Source organism: Haematobia irritans, chromosome 2 (genome assembly GCF_050003625.1).
Source record: "Haematobia irritans isolate KBUSLIRL chromosome 2, ASM5000362v1, whole genome shotgun sequence".
In the NCBI taxonomy this organism is placed as follows: domain Eukaryota; kingdom Metazoa; phylum Arthropoda; class Insecta; order Diptera; family Muscidae; genus Haematobia; species Haematobia irritans.
The window spans coordinates 225,840,951-225,852,064 of NC_134398.1; the positions used below are offsets into that span (position 1 = coordinate 225,840,951).

The window sequence follows — 11,114 nt, forward strand, 5'->3', positions numbered from 1 at the left end:
TCATGAGTCGATAATTCAGTGATTTTAATTTTATTGTTGAACTTGCTTCAACATACTCCGGGGGCGGCGTGGCAGCGTTAGTGGCAGCTTGGCCTCGTGGCTGAGACACGAGCATCCGACCCAAGTCCCATGGATCACCCAGCCAAAGTGGGTTGCTTGCGCAACGGGTAGGGAACGATTTTCCTTGATGAATGCGTTTCTCTTTATTCGTTCCCATGATCGTCCGCTTATTATGACGTCCACTTTTGTCTCACAGTGGAAATTCTCGTGGGCCAGTGGGAGGAATTTGCTAAAATGGGCACGGAGCCGTGTATCGTTAGCTGGTTCTAGTGGAGGTACTTTAAAAAATGTCTTCAACGCGAACATGAAGTCAAATTTGGGACCTATGCTGTGGACCATGAACCGTCCGTACGGCTCTTCGTCTTGGTTGTATTTGGCCTTGAACCCAGGGAACTTGTGGGCAACATTCCATAGCATGGCTGAATGTTCAATCTCTGGCACCACCAAGAACGTCAATAATTGATTCCAATCCTTGTAATGGACGCTTGCTTGAAAAAGTGGTGGTATAGCGACCGCCGGTTGGGGATATTTGAGGCAATACTCATTTTTCGCTGTAGGATGAGAGTCTTCTATGTTGGCTATGGTGGCGCGAGGCTTTTGTTCGTCCTACGTGTCGATGTGGAGCAACGAATGGTGTATTGACGCGCAATAGCGACAGCGCTCGAAGCTATAACAGAGCTCGACGGTGTGAGTATGAGCTAAACAGTTTAGACACATTTTTTTGTTGGTCACAGTAAGCCGTCGCATTGTTGGTGTCAGTTCAAGAAATTTTCGGCAATATTTTAACTGATGGTTCCGCTTGCAAAGGTGGCACGTTGGCATCTTGTATCTAAAAAGAGAAAGAGGGAAGGAAATGCGTACAAATGATTAAGTGAAATTTTTATGAGTGATTGAGAAACTATTGTGGCGCCGGGACTTGTCCCGAACCGCTCGGACTTTGATTGGGCAAAATACAGAGTTTAACGATGGGACGTGTTATAATGCCGGCTTTTGTTAGTATGTTGGCCACTCGCACCTTGTTGTCTGTCCCGTAGAATAATTTGACTACGCGTCCTAGCCGCCATTCGGTAGGAGGCAATAAATCGTCTTTGATAATAACGAAGTCGTTTTGTTTCACGTTTTCCTTTGTCGTCTTCCATTTCATTCGTCGTTGCAGTTCTGAAATATATTCGTTTTTCCATCGGAGGGCAAAGGTTCGCTGCAAAACTTTGAGTCGCTGCCAACGATTTAACAACGAGATATTGGTTTCTAGGGAGAGACTAGTACTTTCGGGTGGCGCTATTATGGGGGCTCCTCGCAGGAAATGGCCTGGGGTCAGTGGATTCAGCTCGTTTGGATTTTCGGTAATTGCAGTGAGAGGCCGTGAATTCAGTATAGATTCTATTGTAACGAGTAGGGTGGTAAATTCCTCGAAGGTGAAGCTCTGGTTCGCAGCAATTTTCTTTAGGTGGGTCTTCATGCTCTTAACCGCCGCCTCCCATAACCCCCCCATGTGAGGAGCGTACGGCGGGATGAAAGACCAGCTAAATCCGTGGAGAGCATATTTGTCCGCGAGGACCTTTTCGGCGACTTGAAGAAATTGTTGATGTTCTTTGAGCAACTTATAACTTGCTCCAACGAAATTCCGGCCATTATCGGAAAATATTGTCTTCGGGAGACCACGTCGTCCTGCAAAACGAGAAAAAGTTGCAACAAAGGCGTTTGCTGATAACTCGGAACATGATTCCAGATGAACGGCTTTCGTTGTAAAGCATACAAATACGGCAGCGTAGCCTTTCAAAATCTTTGCGTTTCGTACCGTCGATGCACGTATGTTGAATGGACCGGCAAAATCCACACCGGTATACGTGAATGGTAATGAAAATTGAACTCTTTCGGTTGGCAATGGTGCCATTAACTGGTTTTGCATACGATGTTTGAAGATAGTACACTGTTTACAGTTGCGTATGCATTTTCGAATGAGATTTCTTACACGTGGTATATAATATCCCTGCCGAACAGCTCGGAGCATGACATGATGCTCAGAATGGAGGAGAATCTTGTGGGTAAAATCAATTAGAAGTTCAGTAAATTTCGATTTTGCGGGCAAGATTATCGGATGCATTTCATCATATCGTAAACCCGAATTGGTGAGTCGACCTCCCACTCGAAGCATTCCATGTTCATCCAAAAAAGGAGTTACAGTGAGAAGTTTGCTCTGTCTACTTATTGGTTGATTTTCGCGCAGATTTTGGATTTCTTTAGAAAAAACCATTCGTTGAGCGAGTGATATAAGACGGATTCTAACAAATTGAATTTCCTCTTGTCGCAAAACCAAGCCATTTGGAATTACTTCTTTTCTGCTAGCCTTGATAAATCTAAAAATGTAGCTCAATACACGTAAACACCGGTTTAGAGAAGAAAATCTTTGAATAATACTTTCATCCACAATTTTCATATGAAAAGCTGAAACTTTTTTCGTCTCCAAATCTGTTGGTTCAAACGTTCTTGGCTCTGGCCATTTACTAATTTCTTGTGTTAGCCATGGTGGACCGTGCCACCATAGTTGCGAGTTTGCTAATTCTCGAGGAGGACATCCCCGCGATCCCAGATCGGCTGGATTATCTTTCGTATTCACGTATCTCCATTGATTTATGTTAGCAATACTGAGAATCTCGCTGACCTTATTTGAAACAAATGTTTTCAACGTTTGTGGTGTTTTTTGTAGCCATCCCAAAACTATGGCTGAATCCGTCCACAGAAATATTTCGTAGTCAAAAGCGACTTCTCGAACAACAGTTTCTAATAACTTTGTTAGCAATCTAGCTCCACATAATTCTAATTTTGGAATGGTAAGTTTTTTCACGGGAGCTACTTTGGTCTTCGCGACAAGTAAGTGGGAGTGGATTATGTTTTTATCATCTGTCGTACGGAGATATACAGTGGCGCAATAGGCCTTTTCCGATGCGTCAGAAAATCCGTGAATTTGTACTGTCGCGTGAGGCGAGAAGTTGACCCATCGGTCTATTTTTATAATCGGAATCGATTGAAGATTTTGAATGAATGAATACCATTTGTTAAATATATGTGGGGCCACTGCTTCGTCCCAATCGATTTTCTCATGCCACAGGTCTTGCATCAAGATTTTTGCCGTAATTATTATAGGACCTATCCACCCCAGCGGATCAAATAATTTTGCTATACAAGATAGTATTTTTCTTTTCGTTATTTTATCATTCAGTTTTATCGGATCGATCGCATAGAAGAAAGAATCTGTAACCGCATTCCAACGAATGCCAAGAGTCTTCGTCGCACTTTTCTCTTCGATTCTGAGAAATTCTTCGTTCAGAAGATCTTCCCGCGGCCAGTTCTCTAACAGTGTTATATTATTTGACGTGATCTTTTTCAAAGGGAATCCCGCGGAGAGTAAAGCTTTTTGTACCTGAATCTGTTTTGTTTTTGTCTCTTCGAGAGAGTGTCCACCTGAGAGAATATCGTCTACATAAGTCTCTTTTTGTAAGATATCGGAAGCTTTCGGATACTCTTGCTTGCAATCTTGGCTTAATTGGATGAGTGTTCTGATCGCGAGGAATGGTGCTGCGTTAACGCCGAAAGTGACTGTCTTAAGACGATATGGTTCAATGGGGCCATGTTCATCCGCGCGAAATAAGATTTGTTGGTACCGCTGGTCATCTTTATGCACCCATATTTGGCGGTACATTTTTTGTATATCCCCATTAAATACATACTTGTAGTATCGCCAATTCAAAATAATCTTCATTAAATCTCTTTGTAAAATGGGGCCCGAATACAAAACGTCATTTAAGGAATGTCCACTCGTAGTTCTCTTTGACCCATTGAATACGACCCGAATTTTCGTCGTTTTACTTTCGGGCCGAATCACCGCGTGGTGTGGTAAGAAGTAATTTGTTTGCGTACCTGTATAGTCTGAAGAGATAGTCATGTGATTTAAGGTTATATATTCGCGCAGAACTTTGTCGTATTCTAACTTTAATTCAGGATTTTTACGCAAAGTTGCTTCCATGCGGCAATATTGGGCCAAGGCCATATTTCTCGAGGAACCTAAAGAAACAAATTCAGGATACTCCTTCTTAAATGGCAGTCGAACTACATATCTACCATCTGGGTCCCGGTATGTTGTATTTTTATAGAAATCTTCACACCAAATATCCTCGTTAGATTGGGCTATTGACCTTTCAACTTCTTCTACTTCCCAGAATTTTTTCAACTGATCATGAAGTAAATTCTCCTCACAGGGGGATATAAACGTGGAAAAAGCATGAATGGGTTCTGTAGTCGCGGGGCCAAACAAATACCACCCGAAATGAGACTCACGTGCCTCGATACCACCCACAATCGGTAGAACAATCCCTTTTTTGTTTATGAAAGGAAGATAATCACTACCTATAATCAAATCGATTGGTGCAGGTACATAAAAGTTGGGATCCGCAAGATTCAAATGTTTTACTTTCTCGAGAGTAGTTCGAATAGGCCTCGAAGGCAGGAAATGGGCCAGGCTACTGACTACCAGGGCCTTGATACAAATATGAAAGTCTGAGAGCCGTGAGTGAAGTTTCAGGCTACACCTTCCTTTAGAGTTGCCTACCACCGTGCCGCCAAGTCCTGATATTTGTGAATTATAATATTCGATGGGGATTTTCAGTTTCTGCTGCAAACGTTTCGATATGAAACTTTTTTCGGACCCGGAGTCCAAAAGTGCCCGCACGGCAAATCGTTCTCCACCATGTTCCAGCTCAACGCGAGCAGTAGGGAGAATAGTTGCACCCTCCCCCTGTGTAAAAAGTGTATTCACCTCATCTACTGGCTCTGCAGTATTTAAAAATGAATTTTCACGTTTGGCATCGGCGGACGTTGATGCCTGGTCCCCTTCACGAGGAATTGCTGCGCCTGACGTTGAGGCTGATCTCTGATGTTCCTTCGATGGAACCATTTCAAAGTGAAGCATAGTGTGATGCTTTTCATCACATTTTAAACACAGTTTGGTACTTGTACATTTAGATTTAAAATGACCAGTAGATAAACAGTTCAAACAATATCTGTTAGCCATTGCATAGCGCAAACGCTCCTTTGGGGCTAACGCCTTGAAATACTTGCACGCCATAAGCGAATGTTTTTGGTGACACCTCTTGCAAAAATTTGTTTTGCTACTCGATTCTGTAGTAGTATGAAACGAATGTGATTTTGAGTTATGATTTTCTCTCTGGTTAGGTTTTCGAAAGTCGATTATAGTTTCAAGTTTTTCGACTCTTTTTGACAAAAATGACTCCATTTGTTGCCACGTAGGCAATTCTTTGTGGTCGTTCAAGGAGTCTTCCCAGGCCCTAAGTGTTTCTTCGGGAATTTTAGATGAAACCAAATGAATTATCAATGGGTCCCAATTGTCAACGCTGATACCATAGGTTTTAAAAATCGAAAGACTGTCCCCAACTGCGCTTTGTATCATACGAATGGACTTTGGTGATTCATTTTGGACCGACTGGACCCCGAAAAGTTTCTTCATCTGTTGATTGACTAAAATTCGACGGTTTTCGTACCGCACCTTTAAGGCCTCCCATGCCAAATCAAAATTGGAGTCAACTAACTCAAACTTTTTTACAATTTCAAACGCTTCACCCCTTGTTTTCCCTCGTAGGTGATATAGTTTTTGAGCCGGTGATAAATGAGGATGATTCCCAAAAACTGCTGTAAAAATATCTCTAAATGCAGGCCATTTAGAGTATCCCCCCTCGAAGGGCGGAGTATCGCATGGAGGTAATTTTAAAGAATGAACGAACTGTTGAGGTTGAATTTCTGAGTGTGTATCTCGTTGATTACGAGAACATAAAATAAACATAATTTTCGCTCTAGCAGTTTGGTAAAGTTTTCTGGCTTCTTCGAACTTTTTTCCGTTTGAATCGTTAAAATCATGATCATTTTTCTCGTCCTCTAAAACAAATGCCTCATAACTGGAAAGTACCAACGACCAACTTTGTTCCAATTCTAAATCTTTAATTTCCAATAATTGTGTGGATACCTCATCGCCATTTAAAGTTGTAATTTCCTTACAAAACGACATTGATTGATGGCAATCAAATAGAAATTTTCTCCTAGCTGCCATGTTTTCTTTCTTTTTTTAAATTTAACACTAAAATATCTTCTCGTGGAATTTCCGAATTCTTCGTTAGAATTACTAAAATCGATATGCAAAATGAATGATGAATAATGTCTTTCAGTATGCCTCTAAAATATGACGAGTAAATTTTTGAGCAATTTTTCAGAAATGAAATGAACCACAGTTTCGATGTACATCAAAGTCTTTTGAAATTAAAACGAAATCGATCAGTATTTTTCACGTGTATTTCCAATATTAAACCGACGATTACTGGCAATTACCAAATTGTCTTTATTTTATTTAATAAATGTTCGCACAAATATTCTTCGGTAATAAAATTAATCCCGCGTGGGTAATTACTTATGTGCCTCTGTGGCAACGCCTTGTCAAAAAATACAAATTGTCTTCAAATTGATTTTTTCTGTGCACATTACACCTAACGGCAACAGTACAACAACATCATATATCTGTCACATCCATAAACAACAACCGCAACACTTGCTTGCCCAAATAGCCCTTTTTTTTTCTTACTTCGACTTTCGTTGCAAACCAACAACAACACAAGCAAATAAATATTCCTTGCTTTGCCCACACGGCTTTATGTTTGAAATCCAAACAACAACAACAAATATGTTAGGAATTTTCACTGCTTGCACACACGGCAGCTTATATGTTCGTTGCTCATAGAATACAAACTTAAAAACATTTGCCAAAATGTAGTCTATATCGCCAATATAAGGTACATGATCAAATATTAATTTTTGTCCCAGTCACGACACCACAAATTATGCTTTATATATTTGACTTTTTTTTTATAAATGTGTGATCACTCACCAAATTCTGTCGCTGCAAGTCTGCTATTTCTTGTCCACGGGGGTTGAAAAGTGTACGTTATGGCAACTATCGTTTCAACTAGCGGGACTTTTGAAATTCCGTTTTGGTTGAATGTATTTTGCAAAATCTTCCTATTTGCTTGGAATGTATTTTGCAAAATTCTTGATTTTTATGAAACACCAACTACTATGTTATTTTGCCTATTTCGGTCTTTACTTGTTTGCTATTTATTAACTTTTCGAAACCGGCACTTTTGTTTTGTTTATATTTCGTTTAAATAATCACCGTCCAAACTTTTGATAGCACTTTTCTCTACACGATTGTCTTTAATTTTCCTTCTACGGAAATAGTTATTTCACAACACAAAACCGATTTAGATTAAATATATTTCTCCGTTTAGATTTGCGTCCGTTTTCATAAACTTTGATTTCTTTTTGTTATTTTGTCATTAGAAGTGTGAGTGTGTGTGTGCGCTATCGATATCAATGCAACGATAACTAAGCGTGCCCTCAGTCAGCGAACAAGTTGCATTGGACAATTCAGGGTTGAATTTCACTTGAATTTCCTTTGAGCTGTTGACTTATGTTTGAATTATGGTTTGATTTATGTTTGAATTTTGGTAATTCGATTACAAATTAGCGACTCATGTTTTATTGTTGCCCAATAAACACAGGATGAGCGTTTTTCAAATGCAACAATTTTTCAGTTTGAGGGTAAATATAATTTTCAACATAAATTCAACTTGACTTGAAATAGCTCATCTTCAATACATCTTCAAATTGTTTGCGAATTACTTCCCATTTGCCAAAATGTTGACGAAATCTTTGAAAAGGTGTTGAAGATAATATGAGAAAACTTTGACAAAACACTACCCTAAAATGCAACGAAAAAACCATGTGGTTTTCAATACTTATTTGTGCAATGAAGTTCGTGGTCAATTGCAAGAAATAAAAAAATGGAAAATTTTAGACAAATAACCAAATAGTTTATAAAAATAGGTAAGTGAAAATAAAAAATGAAATAAAACTTTATGGAAGTCACTAAATGTATATCTCTTTGCAGAAAACTAAAATTATGGATTCTACGTTCTTGAAAACATTAAAAAGCTGAACAATGAAAAAAAGGTGGACAATTAACTGGAACTGCTTCAAATAGTTTATAATAATTGGTACGTCAATACGAAAAATTAAATCAACACTTTAAAGAAGTCACTAAATTGAAATCTCTTTGCAGAAAACTAAAATCTTTGGATTCTACATTCTTGCAAACAATAAGAAGCTGACCAATGAAAATTGAATGGCTTATCGACAAGAAAAAGTTTCCAGAAACATTACAAGTGCAACCAATTAAAATTGTTAAAAACAACAAATTGTTGAAATCAACAACTTCTGGATGAAAATGTGCATCACATCGTCAGTTTAATTCATATGCTATTATCAGTTTAAAATGGATAGTTTGTGAATTCCTTCTGCTGAAAATCAATTCTCACACGCGGTCCAGTACGTTCCTAATTTCAAATTGCTCGCATGTTAATAAAAGGAAGGAACCAAAAGGAAGGAAATCGAATTATCAATGCAAAAGTGTTTACTAATAATGTTTAAGATATTTAAAGTTTTGTTTTTTTTGTTCTTATTTGTTGACGAAAAAACCACATGGTTTTCAATACTACTTTGGACAACAAAGTTCGTGGAAGAAATAAAAAAATGTTGACATTTTTTAATAATCAATTGAAATTGCTTATAATAATTGGTAAGTAAAATTAAAACACGAAATGAAAACTTTAAGGAAGTCACTAAAATCAAATCTCTTTGCAGACAACTAAAATATTTGGATGCTGATTCTTGGACACATTAAGAGACTGGCCGATGAAAAATGATAGTGGCTTATCGAGAAGAGAAAGTTTCCATAAATCAAAGTGCAACAAAAAAAACTTGGTATTTATTCTTTTCCATATCAACAACTACTGGATGATAATTCGCATCACATCGATAGTTTAATTTACATCGCATCATCGGTTTAATTTGTTATTTTGTGAATTGAAATTGCTGGAAATTTATTCCAATTATCTAGTCATCAAGTTCCTGAAAATTGCCAGTATTTTAATAACAACAATTTTGTAAAACCAACGTTCTTGAGGAAAACACGAAGTACGTGGTAAGTTGGAAGAAATACAAATTGGTAAGTCAAAATAAAAAGTGAAATGAAAACATAATGGAAATCACAAAACTCGATTGTTTTGCAGAAAACTAAAATCATTGGATGGTATATTCTTGGAAGATGTTGGCCGATGAAAAACCGATGAAGGGAACAACAAAGAAAAGTTTTCAGAAAACTTACAAGGTGCAATCAATTAAAACAAAGTGCAACAATTCCTATATCAAGAACTTCTGGATGAAAATGTGCATTACATCAATTTACATCCCGTCATCAGTTTGATATTTTGTGATTTCCTCTTGCTGGAATCTATTCTAACACACAAGCCAGCAAGTTCCTCGATAGTAATTATTTCAAATTGCCAGGATATTAATTAATAGTTATTTGACACCAACATTATGGAGGAAATGGAATTATACATGTAAAAATGTTTAAGATATTTAAAGTTGTATTCATAGTTTTATTTATTAATACGTTTAATAAGATAATTATATTTTGATTGGTATTATATTTTTATTTTTATATATTATTAATGTTATTTTTAAGATTATTATATTTGTTAACGAAAAAAATAATAAAATTTACAAAATCTCTAGAAATTTAGTATTGACTTTCAGTTAGAACTAGGATTGACTTTCATACAAATTGTGGTTTGAAAGTATTCGCAACAAAGCTAATTTTTTATTTTTATCAGATTGAAAACTGTTTGAGAAATTATTGAGTAGCGATGCATTTCAATTTGAGGATTACGATTGAGAAATTATTGCTATTGTGTTGAATTTTACTGTTGAGGGTAATGTCTGTTTTTTGTTGAGAACGCGATTTTCTCAACAATTTCTCAACTTGAATATTACCCTAATCCTTTGAAAAAATGTTTGAAAAATTATTGAATTTTAGTATTTTTCAAACGTTTGTGTTTATTGGGTGCTTTCAACTCTTTTCTTACATTTAAGTCGTTGTTTAATAAATGAAACGGGCGATTACATGTACACTTAATAGAAAACGATCTTTTTGACGAAGAGTGGGCAGTCAAATTTTTAAAATGCGGCGCGGGGACACTGGTGTGTGTTGTTGTTGGATAATCGCAAAAGTGGTATAATGTATGTTGGAAACCGCAGCTCAAGGTGAAACCCACGATTTGTTCCCTATTCTCACTCATAAAATTCAAATAATCAAGTTGTACTCACCCGATCCTCTTTTCTTATTGGATGGATTGTGCACTTTTACCTGTATTCTTGATAGCACTATGTCTTAAAAAGTTGCTGTCTTCTTTTGTGCTCACTTTCTTTACTTTGGATGATGTTGTTGCTTTTCTCGAGGAATCGTTACTGCTGCCTCTAAGCAAAATTGATGACACACTTCTTGAGGAATCGTTGCCGCTGCCTCTAGCGTATATGACTATGTGCTTATCTTTCCTTCGTAGGTTCGTCGCAACCTACACTGGTTTACCTTCTCCTAACACCGTTTAGGAGGTTTGAAGGACCACATGTACAAACGCCTATTGATCCAGGATAATTGATCAATGGGTCTGTTATTTATTCTTCACGAATATGGGTTTACGAGGCGCACCGCCTGAGCCTTTTTAAGTAAAAAGACGCTGTGTTTTCAACTTCAATAATTTATTAGGTCCAAGTGACCTACTTCTCTTCAGCTTCTTAACTTAACTAACTTTGGAATTCAATTGGGTTTTAACAAAAGGTGAATAAAGGCAAAAGAAAACGGTATTCATGTACAAAAAAAGGGAATAGAAACATAACAACAAAATGGAAGATAAGTAAGTAAAATAAAAAGTAAATTCAGTATGAAAATGAAAAAGGATAAATACATATATAAATGGGTGAAAGAAAATAATATAAGAAAAATAGAAAAATAGTGGTGCGAAACCATTTGTACTCTTCATGAGTCGATAATTCAGTGATTTTAATTTTATTGTTGAACTTGCTTCAACAGGGTG

General features: G+C 37.3%; 1 protein-coding gene and 1 long non-coding RNA gene across 2 annotated transcripts; one reads left to right on the forward strand and one right to left on the reverse strand.

Annotated features, from left to right (window-relative positions):
* Positions 1-820: 820 nt before the first annotated feature.
* On the reverse strand, positions 821-6,178 carry LOC142225306 (uncharacterized). The gene is made up of 2 exons (XM_075295082.1): positions 977-6,178; positions 821-889 (listed from the first exon to the last, which is right to left on the reverse strand). The coding sequence occupies exons 1-2, from the start codon at positions 6,176-6,178 to the stop codon at positions 821-823; spliced, it is 5,271 nt and encodes a 1,756-aa protein (XP_075151197.1).
* A 1,569-nt stretch (positions 6,179-7,747) lies between these two features.
* On the forward strand, positions 7,748-9,763 carry LOC142225349 (uncharacterized). The gene is made up of 5 exons (XR_012719235.1): positions 7,748-8,004; positions 8,069-8,174; positions 8,240-8,755; positions 8,821-9,184; positions 9,249-9,763. It is a non-coding gene; the product is annotated as an uncharacterized LOC142225349 (long non-coding RNA).
* Positions 9,764-11,114: the final 1,351 nt, after the last annotated feature.

Coding starts and splice junctions, on each gene's coding strand:
- LOC142225306 (XM_075295082.1), bottom strand. CDS start 6,178: ATGGCAGCTAGGAGAAAATTTCTATTTGATTGCCATCAATCAATGTCG. Junction 890..976: donor GTCCGAGCGGTTCGGGACAA/GTCCCGGCGCCA, acceptor TTCTCTTTTTAG/ATACAAGATGCCAACGTGCC.